The 18686-nt window shown below is 40.6% G+C and overlaps 1 protein-coding gene across 14 annotated transcripts in view; it reads right to left on the reverse strand.

Moving 5' to 3' along the window:
* The window catches only part of eml4 (EMAP like 4), a 334770-nt gene that overhangs the window by 26884 nt on the left and 289200 nt on the right, over window positions 1-18686 (reverse strand). For 11 of the 14 annotated variants that reach the window (XM_085980750.1, XM_085980748.1, XM_085980747.1 and 8 more), the window contains 2 exons: window positions 16913-17001; window positions 14445-14519 (listed from right to left, as the gene is read on the reverse strand). In XM_085980750.1, the coding sequence (XP_085836876.1) occupies window positions 14445-14519; window positions 16913-17001 (164 nt within the window). The remainder of the gene's footprint in view (window positions 1-14444; window positions 14520-16912; window positions 17002-18686) is intronic. The other 3 variants (XM_085980768.1, XM_085980763.1, XM_085980771.1) reach the window with 1 other exon arrangement.

An 18686-nucleotide genomic window follows, 5' to 3' on the forward strand; every position in this document is an offset into this window, starting at 1 on the left:
GGAGGACTGAGGGCATATGCCAACTGAGGATTTGTCATGATTCTCTTATTGTACCCTGCATTAATTGTCAGAAACAATATCATGAAACCTTCATACCATTCCTTATACAGTGACATGTGAACTCAACTATTCAGAAAAACATTCCTAACCTACCTCCCTCCTCTAGATATGGCACATCTAAAGACACAGGCCCTTCCACCCCTGGAAGTACTTCACAGCATACACTGTCGCTAACTCTATCATGCCTAAGTTCCAGTTCAGGGGCATCCGCCCAAGAGCAGTTAGAGAATGAGTCAGAGGGAGTGCACTCAATGACACACAGAGCACAAGCGAGCAGGAGCAGCTGGTAATGGCTCATGAAATGGGAGACATTGCTGATTAGGTCAGTTCGCCTCTCGGCTGAAGAGCTTGGAGATCTGGAGCTCACTGTTCCTGTGTTGAAAGAATGTTGCTGGCAGAGCATCAAACTGTGCTGTGGTGTAGTCACTGGGGATCATATCAGACAGTGTGCTGCAGATGGGCTTATGTGGAGGAATCTACTAATAGCATACATAGTAGATCGGAGAATGGTGCAAGAACACTGCAAGCCATGATGGAGTGGGCGCTCCAGGGACATCTGCATTACAGATCCCTAAAGGTAGCCTGTGATTTCTCAATGGCTGCTGAAATTCTAATTTTACAATACTGCCATTATTTACAGCAAAATAGCAGTTGGCAGGTTTTAATATACTCAATTGGAATTGTGCTGTTTGAAACTGAACTTCAAGATCAGCTCACTGGCAGAAGAGACCTCCCCAGGAGATCAATGCAGCCTGGTTGCACATTGCACAGGGGGACACAAGCAGAGATGTTGTCAGGAGGACCTGGCTGCAGTAGCGCAAACCTTTCAATGATCTCAGTCGATCACGAAACGTTACAGCAAAGCCACACTCAACCTCATCCTGCTGTGCCACTCACCACATCCCCATCACTGTCTTCCCTACCCTACTCCTGCACATCCTTACTCACATATGCAGATTTGGATGGGTCTGGCAAACACAACAGTGGTGAGAGTGGAAAAGTTAATGCAAGTCAAATTTAAAGGGATGGCGATAATTGCGGGAATGTCACAACAGTGGGACAAAAATTCTGAAAGTCTCTGGAGAGCTTTGAAAGGCATCTTTCCCAAAGTTGAAGAAACAAGCAAAAATGAAGAGATAAGAAACACAAGGGCTGCAATTTCGCCTATCGAGGCGGGTCCGGTGCGGCGGGTCGGTGCGACCCCGCTGCTGTCTCCAGCCCGCTCTGTAGTGATATTACGTTGATTGGACTTATTAAGCCCGCCCTGCGCGTTTCCCGGCCAATTGAAGGAAACGGGTCTGATGACGTCATTTGACAACGCGTCATCAACCGGTTTCCTTAAAGGGACCATGCGCAAATTGATTTTTACTTTTGTGCTGTCAGTGTACTACAGCAGTGAGGTGCTGCAAACACTGACTAGCACTGCACAGAGGTGCACGCCTGCACCCAGGCTCTCCCATTACTCCCTCCATATGCTTACGGGGGGGAGTCACAGAACGCAAGGAGGTCCTCTTCTATTCCCATGGGCGGAAGAGACTGAAATAAAGAATAGATTTGCCTTCCAAAGCTAGGCTTTATTAACTTTAAAATCTGCAGCACATCTTTCCACATCCAGTCCCAACCAAAGCTGGAAAAGAACTGAATTTAAGGTGGCCACCACACATCATGTGACATCAACTACCAATGAGATTACAACATATATCCCAAGGCAGTTAACAACCAATCACAATACTTTTACTAAACAAGGAATAATCACCACATTCACCCCTCCTTTTAAAATATACTCCAACCTAAATAACCTTTACAATTTATAATTAATTATTTACAACTAAAACTATGCACAAGAGTAAAACTGTTTACATGACACAATACTAAGTGAACAACAACAAATAATAACATTGCACATAAGTATTAAGTATCTCTCAACTAAAACAATAATATAATATTTCAACAATTTTAAAACATTACTATCAATTTAAAAGTCCATTTTCAATCGGTCGACCGGATATCTTGTTCGTGTCGACCTTCTTAACCTTGGTGAAATTCCTTGCCCTCCCACACCAGGAGACACATAAGTATCTTCAGCAGGAACGCTATCCATATCCCGATTTTCAACGGTTTCCGGATTAGAAATCCCATCAGAAGGTAAACTGGGACGGTCATAAACATCCATCAAGGGCTGACTAATAGAAGTATAATTATCTGCAATCGGATTGGAGACATTCGTAGTGTCTGTAACAGCATCCACATTATCTAAATCATGACTATTGTTAATATCCTCAGAAGAGGGCTGGCCACCACAAGGAGCCATGTCTTTAATTGAAACGGTACTTTCTTTCCCATCTTGGAATCGAATATGAGCATATTGGGAATTTGCCTCCAACAGCTCCACCTCCTCCACTAAAGGATCATATTTTGACAATCTAACATGGCGTCGAAGCAGCACAGGTCCCTGCATAGTAAGCCACAAAGGTACCGAATATCCCGTAGTAGATCTCCGCGGATAGTTAAAGAGCCTTTCATGGGGGGTCACATTAGTAGCCGTTGAAAGCAATGATCTAATGGAATGCAGGGAATCAGGCAGTACCATTTCCCACTGTGTATTCTTAAGGTTCCGGGATGTCAAAGCCAACATAACTGCCTTCCAGATCACCCCATTGTATCGTTCGCACTGTCCATTACCCTGGGGATTATACGGGGTAGTTCTACTAGTAGAAATTCCCCGACTCTGAAGGTATTCCTTCAACTGGGAAGACATAAAAGAACTTCCCTGATCCGAATGGATATACGCAGGCATCCCAAAGATGACAAAAAGTTGAGTCAGACATTTGATAACTGTAGCAGCTGATACATCTGCACAAGGAAAAGCAAAAGGGAACCTTGAAAACTCATCCACAACAGTAAAAATATATCGGCTTTGAGTAGTTGAAGGAAGAGGCCCCTTAAAATCGATGCTCAAACGTTCAAAAGGAGAAGTAGCCTTTATAAGATGAGCTTGTTGAGGCTTAAAGAAATTCGGTTCACACCGAGCGCAGATAGAACATGATGAAGTCATCCGCTTGACGTCTTCAACTGAAAAGGGCAAATTCTTACTGCGTACGAAGTGTATCATCCTCGTAACCCCAGGATGACATAAGGCATTGTGAAGATTAATAAGCGTATCTCCGTGAATCACAGAACAATAAGCCCTCGACAGTGCATCAGCAGCAACATTATCCTTCCCCGGACGATAAACTATGTCAAAATGCCAACTCAATCCTCCATCTCATTATTTTATCATTTTTGATCTTTCCAAAATGTTTAACATCAAACATAAAGGACACAGATTTTTGATCAGTTACCAACGTGAAATGTCGCCCCGATAAATAATGTCTCCATTTACGCAATGCTTCTACTATTGCGTATGCCTCTTTCTCTATTGAAGAATGTCTTTTTTCACTATTGTTCAAAGTACGTGAGAAAAAGGCCACAGGTCTTCCATTTTGGTTCAGAGTAGCCCCAATTGCAAAATCAGAAGCATCCGTCTCGATCACAAAAGGAACCTGCTCATCAATAGAATGCACAACTGCTCCTAAAATATCCTTTTTAAAATTCTCAAAACATGTCCTGGCCTCCCATGATAGAGGATATATCGTAACCCGAATAAGAGGCCGGATCTTCCGTGAAAAATTTGCAATCCAATTAGAATAATAAGAAAACAGTCCAACAACTCATTGCAAAGCCTTAGAATTAGTAGGACAAGGTAAATCAATCAATGGTCGCAGACGTTCTGGATCTGGTTTAATCTTGTTTCCCGAGATAATATACCCCAATAGATTTATCTCAGTAGTCGAAAAGATACATTTCTCTTTATTAAAAGTTAAACCAACTTTTTCCGCAGCTTGAAGGAATCTTTTTAAATTAGAATCATGCTCCACCCTTGATTTGCCACACACTGTGATGTCATCTAAGTATGAAAAGGTGTCAGAGAGGGAGTTATCACTTATAAAAGCATCCATTGCCCGTTGAAAACAAGCAACACCATTAGTAACACCAAATGGTATTCGGCAAAACTGATACAGCTTTCCACCAGCCTCAAAGGCCGTATATGGTTGATCCTTCTGAACAATAGGAATCTGATAAGCACTCTAAGTCAATAGTGCTAAAAACCTTATACCGAGATACTTTATTGATAAGCTCATCAATCTTAGGCAAAGGGTACGCATCTAATTGAGTATACCTATTAATAGTTTGGGAATAGTCTATCACCATTCGTTTCTTGTGTCTCTCGTTAGTCGTGACAACTACCTGTGCTCGCCAAGGCGAACAACTAGGTTCAATGATTCCTTCCAATAAGAGACGTTGAACTTCAGAATTAATAAATTCTCTATCCTGACTACTATATCTTCTTGACTTGGTAGCAATTGGCTTACAATCCGGCATCAAATTGGAAAAAAGTGATAATGGAGAAGTGGATAAAGAGGTTAATCCACAAATAGATAAAGGTGGCTTAGTCCCTCCAAATGAAAGACTAAGAGACTCGTGTAACTGAAGCACATCATGTCCAATCAAAATATCCGCACAGAGATTAGGCAAAACAGATAGGCGTATATCAGTATACGTATTACCTGGAAGAATCATTTTCACAAAGCAACCACCAGCTATTTGTGAAGTAAGGGTCATCTGAGCCATACACACCTGATACGTAACAGGCAAAATTTTCAAATGCTTCTCCTTCGCAAACTGAAGACTTATAGATACGGGCAGTACAGAGAGTTTTATAAGGGCCTTCACTTCCAACCCATTAACTTGAGCCGTAACTATAGCTTTGTTTAGGCCATGAGCAAATGCAGCAGAAATTGATGCAATAAACGCCCTATCTAAAGGCTGAATAGTCACAGAGGAGGAGGTGGTAGAGGAGGGCCCGCCCACACCAGGAGAGGAGGAGGTAATTGAACCCGATGATTTGCACACGCGTGCATAATGACCTCTCTTGCCGCATTTACTACACACAGCCTCCCGAGCAGGACACTTCAGACGAGGGTGCCGGATATTCCCACAAAAATAACACTTTTGAATCCTAGAGGCAACAGCCGCCGAAGTAGAAACTATTTCAGAATCTAGTAAACCACTCCCATTAAGTCCACATAATTCCTTTTCATCCGAAACTGCCGAAACCATAGTCGCAGGCCGATTAAAAAGAGCATAAGAATCCGAACTTCTCTGAGCCACATCCAATGTAGAAGCTTGCTCAAAAGCACTTTTAAGATCCAAAGTCTTATTTTCTAACAACCGCTGACGAATTGATCTAGACAGTAATCCATTAATAAAAGCATCCCGTACCGATTCTTCCTTATATTCTTCAGCCGTCACGGCCTTATAATTACAGTTAACACTAAGGCACCGAAGTGCTTGTAAATAAGTATCCAAAGATTCTCCCACCTGCTGCCTACGGGCAGATAGAAGGTGACGTGCAAATACCTCATTCTTTGGTTTAACAAAAATCTTTTCCAATGTAGAAATAGCCACTTCATAAGTTTTACAGTCCAAAATATATTTATATACATCCGGAGCAATGTAGTTGATCAGCATATTCAGCTTATTTAGAGACTCTTGATCCAACACGCCCAAAAAGTTTTTAAAATGTACAATACTAATGTTTCCATTTATCCTCCACTCCAGCAGAATTGGGGTCAGCCTTGAATCGTTCTGGTTGAAGATATCGCTCCATTCTAACATAAAGTTAATAAATTGAAATAAAGAATAGATTTGCCTTCCAAAGCTAGGCTTTATTAACTTTAAAATCTGCAACACATCTTTCCACATCCAGTCCCAACCAAAGCTGGAAAAGAACTGAATTTAAGGTGGCCACCACACATCATGTGACATCAACTACCAATGAGATTACAACATATATCCCAAGGCAGTTAACAAACAACCAATCACAATACTTTTACTAAACAAGGAATAATCACCACAGAGACCTCCCTAGGAGATCAATGCAGCCTGGTTGCACATTGCAGAGGACATAAGCAGGGCTGTCGTTAGGAGCACCAGGTTGCAGCGGCGCAAACCTTTCAATGATCTCAGTAGATCAGGAAACGTTACTGCAAAGCCACGCTCAACCTCACCCCGCTGTGCCACTCATCACATCCCCATCACTCTGCCTTCCCTACCCTACTCCTGCACATCCTTACTCACACCTCCACCCATCCCTCTCTATCTACATCATCACTTCCCCATCTCACTAGCCACTCCTCACACTCACCCTCATCCTAGTCCAATCATACCAACTAACAACACACAAGAGTAGGCACTTGGGGGTTTTATCCAATGTTCATGTAAAGTTTCTGTTAATGTGCTGCCAAACATGAAAACCTTTATTTTCAACAGTTTCCATTCTTAGTTGACATGGCCCTTGACCGTGTTTGTTCCATTTCTCACACTTCTGCTCTCACCCCTTCCCCTCCCTCCCAGAACCACGATAGGGTTCCCCCATGTTCTCACCTTCCACCCCACCAGCGTCCACATTCAACAGATTTTCCTCCGCCATTTTCGCCACCTCCAGTGTGAGCCCACTCCTCCCCTTTCAGTATTCTGATGGGACCGTTCCCTCTGTGACACCCTGGCCCACTCCTCTATTACCCCCAACACCCGCTCCCCTTCCCATGGGACCTTCTTGTGCAAGTGCAGGAGATGCAACACCTGCCCTTTTACCTCCTCCCTTCTCACCGTCCAGGGCCCCAAATTCCTTCCAGGTGAAACAGCGATTTACTTGTACTCCTTTCAATTTAGTATACTGTATTCGCTGCTCACGATGTAGTCTCCTCTACATTGGGGAGACCAAATGCAGATTGGGTAACCTCTTTGTGGAACACCTCCGTTCAGTCCGAAGCGTGACCCCGAGCTTCCGGTCACTTGTCACTTTATTTCTCTGCTCCACTCTCACTCTGACCTCTCTGTCCTCAGCCTCCTACACTGTTCCAATGAAGCACATGCAAGTTTGAGGAACAGCACCTCATAGAAACATAGAAGATAGGAGCAGGAGTAGGCCATTCGGCCCTTCGAGCCTGCTCCGCCATTCAATGAGATCATGGCTGATCATCCAAATTCAGTACCCTGTCCCTGCCTTCTCCCCATATCCCTTGATCCCTTTAGCCTCAAGAAATATATCCAACTCTTTCTTGAATATATTTAATGAACTGGCCTGTACCGCCCTCTGTGGCAGAGAATTCCACAGGTTCACCATTCTCTGGGTGAAGAAATTCCTCCTCATTTCAGTCCTAAATGGCTTACCCCTTATCCTTAGACTATGACCCCTGGTTCTGGACTCCCCGGCCATCAGAAACATCCTTCCTGCATCTAGTCTGTCCAGACCTGACAGAATTTTATAAGTTTCGATGAGATCCCCTCTCAATCTTCTAAACTCCAGTGAGTATAAGCCCAATCGACACAATCTCCTCATACGTCATTCCTGCCATCCCAGGTATCAGCCTGGTGAATCTTCGCTGCACTCCCTCCATGGCAAGAACGTCCTTCCTCAGGTAAGGTGACCAAAACTGCACACAATACTCAAGGTGCGGTCTCACCAAGGCCCTGTACAACTGTAGCAAGACATCCTTGTTCCTGTACTCGAACCCTCTTGCTACGAAGGCCAGCATACCATTTGCCTTCTTAACCGCCTGCTGCACCTGCATGCTTACCTTCAGCGACTGGTGCACAAGGACACCCAGGTCTCTTTGCATTTCCCCTTCTCCCAATCTAGTGCCATTCAAATAATAATCTACCTTCCTGTTTTTGCCACCAAAGTGGAAAACCTCACATTTATCCACATTATCGTGCATTTGCCATGTTTCTGCCCAATCACCCAACCTGTCCAAATCGTACTGGAGTTTCTCGACATCCTCCTCACAGCTTACCCTCCCACCCAGCTTTGTGTCATCTGCAAATTTGGAGATATTACATCCAATTCCCTCGTCCAGATCATTGATATATATTGTGAACAGCTGGGGTCCTAGGACCGATCCTTGCGGTACCCCACTAGTCACTACCTGCCACTCGGAAAACGACCCGTTTATTCCAACTCTTTGCTTTCTGTCCGCCAACCAGTTCTCTATCCAAGTCAATACCTTGCCCCCAATCCCATGTGCCTTAATTTTGCACGCTAACCTCTTATGCGGGACCTTATCGAAAGCCTTCTGAAAGTCCAAATACACCACATCCACTGGTTCTCCCTTATCTATTTTACCAGTTACATCCTCAAAAAATTCCAGTAGATTAGTCAAGCATGATTTACCTTTTGTAAATCCATGTTGACTTTTGATTAGGCACTTTACAGCCTTCCGGATTCAACATTGAGTGCAACAATTTCAGATCATTACCTCTGTCCCATTTTTTTTTGGACGGCAGCTGTTGATGATTCTGCTATTCCCATTTACACCTCTTCTAGACTCATCTTTTGTTTCTTTACTTGCCCCATTACTATCTCCTTTTGCCTTGCACCATCAACCCTTTTGTCATTTAATCTCTCCTGCCTTCCACCCTATCACAGACCTTCCCTTTTGTTCTTTCCTCCCTTTCCTACCTCTGAACTAGCTTAAAACCAGTTATATCTCCTTTTTCCAGTTCTGACGAAAGGTCATTGACCTGAAACATTAACTCTTTCTCTCTCCACAGATGCTGAGTATTTCCAGCATTTTCTGTTTTTATTTCAGGCCCGAGCTGATTATTGCTGTTACTGGATGAGCCAGCCTTATCCAGTCTGGCACCCTAGACTTCTATAAGGCTGTTCTGATTTTGACAAACTCGGCAAATGGCCACAGATAACCAGGAAACAGAGCTCCAGTGATATCATTGGTACTATTAGGTCTTTTCGCCCCACAGATCAATGGCCGTGCAGAGCATATGCCCAGTACTTGTGGCATGGCAGGAATTCACATGGATGATGGCGCATATAGAAGTCCTCCCGCCAGCCACATTTGAAGCCTACAGACATAACAGAAAGGAGACAGTGCCTGGTATAACCTGCAGTAGGCATACAGTAGGGATTGTCATAAAAATAATGGCACTAAAGTTGTTCTGCATTTGGACATGTACCTGTCCAAAAATGAGCGAGTGATTTTTCTGACCATTGTAAATAACAGTGGAAAGTAGGGCAGGCATTAAAGTGGAACCAGTTGCACTCTTTTTCTATTCTTAGGTGTTTGATTTAGGCCAGCACATCAGATGGCTGGGAATGAAAAGTTCAGGCTGGAATGTCACACTTTTCCTGACCCTCTAGTATGTTGGCTTTTTCAATGCAAGTTGAAAAAGTTGACAATTGCCGACACAGATCCAAGGCAGTTTGTTACCATTTGATTTTGCTCTTGAATAGTTTATTAGTGACGCTCAACTATTTTCACTTTGCTCTTTGAGTCCAAGTTTTCTTAACTGTCATAATAACTATGTAAAATATACTTGTATTTTTGACAAAAGACATGGTATAGATTTTCTTGCATTTGATTTAAAATCTCTTAGTTCAAAGGACAGTTAGTGACAGAAGGAAATTAACACTATGAATAACAGTTCACATTCTTTATTATAGGCTTTTATTAAAATAATTAAAAAGGTCAATTAGCACAATAAGCAACATGCTTATTTGGCAGCAATGTAGTCATAGACCATGACTCTGCAACACTAACTTGACAAACCCAGATGAAGTGAAGGAATTTTCACAGTTCTTGGCTGAGTCTGTTAACTCAAAATACACCAACTACAAAAATGTCAAGTTTGAAGGAGTGGGCTGACCGTAGCAAAATGTTTTATTTTAACTGCCAAATCATCACATGGCTTTGGGTACAAATTAGTACAGGCTCTGGGCACTCTGGCTTGTTCTCATAGTTGAAAGAGGATTGACGGAAGAGGAAAAAAGAAAGGTCGGATATATCTTAAGTTCCTGGAATTACCTGCTGATGCTGATATCTATATAAATTTGAGGGTTTTTTTTGTTGAGTTTGTCACAATTGTGAAGCTTGGTAGATTGAAATTAATGGGCAATACTGTAACACCCCCAGTTCATTGAAATTAGTGCCAATCCTGAAACTTTGATGCCTGCTACTTTTACTTCCTGTTACCTCTCAGGCCTGCAGCGGCACTTCCATTTCCTCCCGGCTTTTCAAGTGCCCAGGCCAGGCAAAAGGCAGGCCTGCACTTGGGGCCTGGCCAGGCCATGCAAATGGCCTAGGGAAGAAAAACAGGGTCAGCTGCCTCCTCACACACTGGACACCAACAAAGGAAAACCTCTCCTACCATTTCCTCTGACTAACTATGTAGTATTTGACATTTTTGTTTTTGTTTTGTTTAAGTCATGGTTTTAAATGTGTGCTAGTACATAAATCATTAATTTGTTCATTTTAAAATGAAAGGAAACAGTCTTAAAATTGAGTATTAGTACTCAAGATATGCAAATAGGACAATGAGAATAAGACTAGAGGACGCATGTACAAAATTCACAAGGTTCAAGCAAGGTAAGTGGATATATAGATCAAACTTCTAGAGAAGGTAGGTGATTTGGGATCAATTGATCGTTTTTTAAAGGAGCTGGATTGATATCTGTTGAGAAGTGGGATTGAAGGTCATGGAAATATTGAACAACACTGCTCAACTTTTTCAGGGAGTTCGGAGAAGGATATTGGTATTGCCTAAAGGAGGAGTTTAACAGTGATCTGAGGGGCGGGGAGCATGATGGAGTAGTTATACATTGACTCTGGATAGAGTGGACGTGATGGGTTGAATGACTTTTTTTTACTCTAAGCTTTATGTTCTTATATCAAAATAGCACTTTAAACAAAAATTGGCCATCATAAATTTAAGTTGAGGGGGACCAGTTTCAGAATGAAGGTTTTCATCAAGAAAATATATACAAGCACAAAAATCACATTCCAAACATCATTTTTAGGATAACGTTCCTTAGCAGGCACAATTTTTTGGTAATAGTTTGTATAATTATGGCACTGATGTCTATGCTTCACCCTTAATTCTGGTTAAATCACATAACCAGTAATTAGCAGAGATCAACAGCACAAGAAAATACTCCCGACTCCAGATACCAAATTCTCTTAAATAAATACTTGGAAATAAAACGGATTTGTGCAAAGTTTCTTTACTTTAAACAATTCAATTTGAAAAAAGTGATTTATAAGGAAATCAAGCTGAAAGTTATTTGCAATGTCTACATTCACAGTCCAATTTAGAACCAAGCCTTTCATTAAGAATAATTATGGGAATAAAATCCAAGATTAGCTAGAACTATAAATATCCTCTTGTGATCAACTCAGAAGAGAGGCAAAACGCCTGGTTTGCAAGAACCAAATACCAGTATTTTCTTTAGATAATAAAAAAAAATGATAAATTCCTATGGGAAAGTCCATATATTCTGTTACATGGAGGAACATAACACATGTCAATAGTATCACTTTTTACAGGCCAAAGAAATCTAGCAAAAACTGACATAGTCCTAAATAACCGATAGCTCAAAAACAACCCTGAATATAGGCCTTATGACATGAATACAAGGAGCTAGACTCAAAGTGCAGCAGAGGACAGAGGCTCGTCATAAATTAAGCTGCAGATTTACCCAACATTCAATTTTATTATAAGGATGAAAAAAATCAGTGTGCAGCAGTGCTGAATTTAGAACATTCTTAAAGGAAATGCAAGTACTGAATACACACAGTTTATTTTCTAGCAGGATCCAGGAGCATGCCTCCCCTTTCAAAGAAATGTTTGATTTTCAACACCTTTTGTACATTTTCTGGTGTTTTGGAGCCTACTATAATTTTGCATCTAAAGTCAAAAATAATTTCTTTTGGATGAATTACAGATATTTTCAATATGAACATTAAAGTAGTTGTAAGGACTTCAATGCAATTGTATAGGGTTCAGTTTCTTTCATTAGAAGTACAACCCCAAATACACCAGGTTAATTTGTGAACAAAATGTTTTATAGCGTGCACCTACAATAATCCCAACTGGCAGTACAGGAAACTTTGGTTTATCCAGAGGTTGTATGTCCGGAAACCTCGATCTACCGGCAGAATTCACGCCCCGAAAACAGCGCCTCAGTAACCGGCAATGTTGCCGGTTCTGAGTCCGAGTCTCCAACGGTTGCCAAGTTCGTCAGTGGGGGTAGTTCTACAAACTGCCACTACTCGGCCTCTTGGCGCTATTGGAAGTCAGAACACCTCAGAAACCCTGCATCAGGAGTCTCACTCTCCCACGCTGCCGGTAGCCTCTTCTGATCTGCCATTTTTCGGGGTTCCAGTACAGTACTGTGTGTCTCCAACGCTGTTGCAACTCATTGGACTGCATTATGGAAATCCCAAAAGTTGATCCAACCAAAAGGAAGAGAGTGGTGTTAACTTTAAAACAGAAAATCGATATATGCAAATGACTAGAAATGGGAGCGAAGCGTATGCACATTATGAAAGAATTCAAAATCGGTTCGTCAACAATGTACGACATCAAAGCACAGAAGGATAAGCTGCTCAAGTTTTATGCAAGCTCGCAGACATCTAAGAGTGTAGAGAAACGGCGCACGCTTCGTAAGCCTAAGCTTGAAGAGCTGGATACCGTGCTTTATGAGTGGTTTGCTCTGAAGCGTTCAGAGGGTGTTCCGATTTCCGGACCCACGCTAATTGAAAAAGCGAAGGATTTTTACGCAAAGATGGAGCTCACTGACAAGTGTGCTTTCTCTGATGGATGGCTATCGTGCTTCAAGGCACGGCATGGGATACGACGACTTGATGTTTGCGGGGAGAAGAAATCAGCTGATCACGACGCCGCAGAAGAATACTGCGATTATTTCAATCGGGTTGTGCAGCAACATGATTTGTCGCCAGCACAGCTATACAATGCCGATGAAACTGGCTTATTTTGGAGGTTTTTGCCAGAATCAACACTTGCTGGGCCTAGTGAGGCTAATGCTTCAGGTTACAAGAAAAATAAAGATCGTGTAACCGTGCTAACACTGCTGGATCACACCGGGTTAAACTTCTCGTCATTGGGAAGTATAAAAATCCCCGTGCATTTAAAAATGTGAGGCACTTACCTGTTGAGTACAAAGCTCAAGCAAATGCTTGGATGGATAAGGAAATCTTTTCAAATTGGTTCCATCATACTTTTGCTCCATCTGTGAGGGAACATTTCCGTAGAATAAGGAAACCTGAAGATAGCAAATGCATTTTATTGCTTGATAATTGTAGAGCCCATCCGCATGAATCCGAGTTGGTTTCTGGAAATATTGTCACCATTTATTTGCCACCAAATGTAACTTCTCTCATACAACCCATGGACCAGGGCATTATCCAAAATCTCAAGTGTCATTACAAGAAAGACTTCCTACGTAGACTGATAAGCCAAGATGACAAGACAGGTATTCAGGCATTTCAGAAGGAATACAATCTTAAAGATGCCATCTTTAATGTTGCATGTTCCTGGAAATTGGTGAAAGGTCACACTTTGAGACAAGCCTGGTGCAAATTGTGGCCTTCTATAATGTTTGCTGAAGGTTCTTCTTCAGAGGAGGAATTTCGTGGGTTCAATCTTCATCCGCGGAAGACTGCAGTAATGGAAATGGCTGACATGGTGAAAATGTAGGCCCAGCAAACCCTCTACATCACCTCAGTGAAAGTGATATTGAGCAGTGGGTTGATGCAGATAGAGAAGTTGCTATCGTGCATTTGCTAAGTGATGATGAAATAATGGAGACTGTTTTGAATCCGAAGAAAGAAAAGGAAAGTGTGATGGAAACTGAAGACTTTCTGAAGTGAACAAGATTTCTTGGGCTAAAGCTCCAGGAGATCTTGCTTCATTCATCAAATTTGCTGAAAGCCGTTCTTGCTATTCTGCCCAAGAAGTTATGCAGCTCCATATTCTGCAGTCTACCTTTCTACAAAAAAGGCAAGAGTCCACTAAGCAAGCAGACATCCAGGACATGTTTAAGAAAGCTTCCAAAAGAGTTGGAGCAGTGGAAGTGCCTGAAGAATCTGTTGAAGTGCATGATCCTGATGACCCAGCTGGCATGGATATTCCTGATGAACCAGTTGGCTTGGAATAAGTGTACAGTTAACCACCGTACAGTACTTTATACTGTACTGTACAGTCGTTTAAGTTTTGGTGCACTGCACAGTCATTTATAAGTTTTGTTTTACAGTACTGTTACGTCGTTTATAAGTTTTGTTTTACTGTTAAGTAATTAAAGAGTTATGGATTACCATCAACTGGCAGTACTGTACTTAATCAAGCATCTTTCACCATCCATTTAACACAACATTCTGTAGGCGAGTACCCAATTACTGTATATTGCACATTTCTTGATTTTTAAATTTTTCTTTGTTAAAAACAGCCTGGGTAGATAATCCGCTCACCACTCCGGAACTTTTGATAGATTGGCATCACGCTGGTCCCATCGGTGCCGGATATCACAAAGTTTCCTGTACTTTCTGCATTCACAAGATAAAACAAACCCACTATCACATCTAGGAAAGGCCAGGGGCAGGCATGGAATTACCTGGATTGAGGGTATGCTGATTTTTACTGTTTCAAATATTTTATTTTAAATAGTTTCAAAAGGGATAAGGATGAGCAAGTATCAAAATAAAACCATAAAACCAAGTTCTGACAATAGGCCACTCAACATTAACTTGACTGTTATTCATTTAGATGATAAACCTGTTGTGCATTGCAAACATGTTTTTAAAACTGTAAAAAAGCTAGAAATGACTGTTGCTGATAATAGTTGACAAATGCTTAATGCGTTCTTGTACTAGAAATAAAAATTACATACACCAATTATTAATAAAATGCTATAAAGTACACAAAAACATGGTTTGTAAGAACAGGCACAGGAAGCTGAATGTTGTGCTCTCAGGTAATCATCACAGAATTCCTGCAGTCTGGGATTTACAATCTATTATAGTTATTGATTATTAATGTCACTAATATGGATGATTTGGGCCCTTTCTTGATTACTGTAAGGTAACAAAGAAACCTCCACTATTAGGATGCAAACAAAGTGAAAACAGCTGTCAAAGTTTTAGAACATAAATGGGTGCTACAACTGACCGACAAACAGGCTAAAAGCCCACATCATGCATCACAGTAGTACACTGTAGTAAAATCTAAATACTGTATTGGAATCTCAGTATAACTTTTTTAATTTAGCAAAATTCACTACTCTATCATCACTCCCTATTTTAATTCTAAACCCTGGCAATTCCACCAGGAATGCTTAAATAAAGCCAGGTAATGCATTCAGGTGAGGAAGTAACTCTATCTCTCTAAAAAAAAATTTAAAAAAAAAATGCTACAACTAGTCTTGAAGAAAATAAACCTTCAACGTTGCAGATATATATCAAATAAACACTCAGAAACCATTAGCTCATCTTAAAACTTTACTGCCTCAAATTCATGTGTAACTAAGTGGGAGAGCGTATTAGATTAATTGGTTCTGGCAGCTTTCAGTCCTGCCCTTCATCCAGCCTAATTGTTTAACAGCTTTTAGTCCTGTTGTAGAACTGATTTGATTAGTTCTGGCAGACCCCAGTCCCACTTTCCAACTGATCTAATTGCTTGATACTGAAAAACCACCAATACTAGTGAAAAAAGCAGACAAATGGGTTAAAGGACTGGCAGTTGGCATGTATGTTGTGTTAAGAAGCTAAGAAGAGTTAATTCTCAATAAATCCTATGAAGCAACTACAACTAAACATTAGACATGCTCCAACAAGAAGGTGATAAGTACAGTCCTGGGGTGAGCCAACAGTGTTCTTTGTCAGTGCACTTTGCTTAATTTCTGAGTTAAATAAGTTTAGTCAATTCTTAGTCAAGCAAACAATAGATTTAAGATTATAAAAGTATTCTATATTTCTATCTCTCACTGAAAAAATAGCCCTACTTATGGCAGTAGAATTGTAATCTGTTTCACGGTTATACTTATGGAAAAGAAAGTCTGTTGATACTGGTTCAACCGTGGTAACTGTGTACATCACTTGCTATACAATAAAGGAGGAACATGGTATGGAGAAGCCCATGGCCCAAAATATTCTGCACTATAACCCATTAGCAAGTGTAGAAGCAGTCCTGGATCCAAAATATCTAAATGCCTATTTGAAGAGAGAATTTTTGAAATAAAAATCATTGGGATTTAATTCTTCATTGGTAGGACTAGCATGTTACAGAAACCTTTTTGACAATGCTATCTAGTATTAATGCAATACTGTTGAACACATCTTTATAACTGGCTATTAAGAAAGTCAGTCTGTAGGCAAATGTACCACAAAATTGGTTACAAGTATATAAAAGTACATTTATTAAAGATTTAACAAGCGTTGCATTTAAAAAGTGAAAATTACCCCATAGGTTACCTTTTCATTTATTAATATTTTCCTCCCATGTTTGCTTCCTTCCATAATAGCACTTAACTTGGGAGTGCAAGGTGATTTGATCTGCTGATGCTACCACATTTGCAATTACAGACATTTTGTGATAAGTTGAGGCAAGGCTGATCCTGCCAATTTTACCTTCCCTGTGAGAAGCAATGCTTTGTTAAATAATTATCCACCTGCCAAGATCTGGTCAAATGCTCAACTGAGAAAGACACGTGTGAATGTCAGTCAAGGCTAGGATTTGCACCTTAAGTTCCTCTGGTTAGAAGTAAATTTACCAGAGCCAAATCAGACCTGATCATCAGTAAGGCCTAGAAAGAACAGGATTATAATTGGAAATTTTTCACCAACATAAAAATTGCATTCACCACTTTCGCTAGTGATTGCAACATAGTGTTTTAAATTTTACATTACAATGATTGGAGCAAAGATAAAACAAATCCAATTACCTGGAGAATACCGCATCACTGATAGCTGTTCATTTCCATCAGTGTGTATTGAAACTAGGTCTTTTGTCTCTGCATCGAGAACAAACCACCTGTCACACAAGGAATATTAACAAATAAGTCAAATTCATTGTTACTTAAGTAATTCTTTTACTACATTGTAGTATGCATCAATAAATATCATTACATTTATTTGGAAACATCATCCAAAATGTTGCCTTTGAACCAGATACTGTAAATACATCCCAATTAACATTTTCCCACACTTAGCTCTGCTATATTAAAATTCTATTTGCATTACATAGGCCTTGCCTGAAAGTGAAGAGAGATGCCTACCTCAAGCTTTTAACTATGAATAAAGTTTGTTTTATAAGTACAGAATGCACTACTTGAGTGCAAGCCAAAAAGTGTGTTATAATGAGGTGTGTGCTTATTGAAGCAATTCCTTAGAATGGGCCAGCTGTGTCAAGGCATATTTTGACAATCACTACTTCCCCATTGATTGCACTGCAAAGGTCTGCATCAGTGCAGCAGATTTCAATGTTTTTCTTGGCTATGACTGTGAAACTCTCAACCTTTATTTAAATGATACAAAGGAAACAATAAAAGCAGTGTCTCAAAATTGGATGCCTGGAAACATTTCCCAATAGTTCACCAGATATTAATTTCTGAATCCCAGCCCCATGTGCAACTTTTGAAATAAAACAGCAGGATTAAAATCATGAGTGAGGACGATAAAATGCGGAATGCCATAAGCTAAAAGACTTTTTTTTTAATGTCAAACTAAATGTTTTTTTTATTCAAGACACCTCTAAAGGTGCAGTTACACAGCTACTTTTGCACCTTGATAAGTAGTTTAAGTTTAGCCATGTAAAACCAACAGAACAACACACCAAAGGCGTGTCCCAACCTGACTGGAGGGAAGACATGCGAGACATCCTAGAGGAGGCATCTTGCACAGCTTGGGTTCGATATTGCATAGAGTACATCTCCAGTGTGGAGTCAAACCAGGTTTAAAAATAACCAGGAGATCCCTTGGATTCCCCCATGTACTTCATAAACTTACACAGAATCATTTTAAATGCCTTGAGAAAGTAGGTGTTCTCACTCTCAAAACATTTAAAATATTAGTTACAAGTGTATCTCTGCACATGCACACAAAGCATCCTTCTTCACACTTCTCTCCTAGCCATGGGAATTTAAATCAGAGCCAGGTAGTATAAATAAAGTACTGCACAGCTGAACTGGTTCTGTAGCTATCTGTCTCAGATGGGTAGTTACAAGACAAACAAACACTAAACGTGATAGCATTAAAATGGGACTGGACATAATACAATTTTGCAAGTGATCACTTAATTTTATATTCCTCACTCCTTGCAACTTCCTGGAGGTATGGATTGGCAGAGCATACTGGTTTTAAACTGTGAACATATATTGGAGCCTTTTTAAGGACAAACCTATAATTACTGATGAGAAGCACAATTAAAGTTTTCTGTTGCTCAGAAAGTTTAGTGCACAATGACCCTTCAATTGTTCTGTCTCAATCCTCTTCACCTGCCCCTTCTAGGAAATCTTTTGAAATTTTGTCAAAACAGCCAAAATATAGCATTAAAAGTGAATGAGACCACAAATATCACAAACTTTCCAGCAATGTCTGGCAAAACATTAGTTATATTAGAAATACCATTCTTCTGGCTCAATTTAGAAGGATCAGAAAGATGAGGCAAAATATATTTTAAACAGATGACAGTCTGGACCAATAGATCTTTATATTACA

This window comes from Somniosus microcephalus, chromosome 3 (assembly GCF_052327205.1).
Source record: "Somniosus microcephalus isolate GS21.2 chromosome 3, FLI_Smic_1.0, whole genome shotgun sequence".
Classification (NCBI taxonomy): Eukaryota; Metazoa; Chordata; class Chondrichthyes; order Squaliformes; family Somniosidae; genus Somniosus; species Somniosus microcephalus.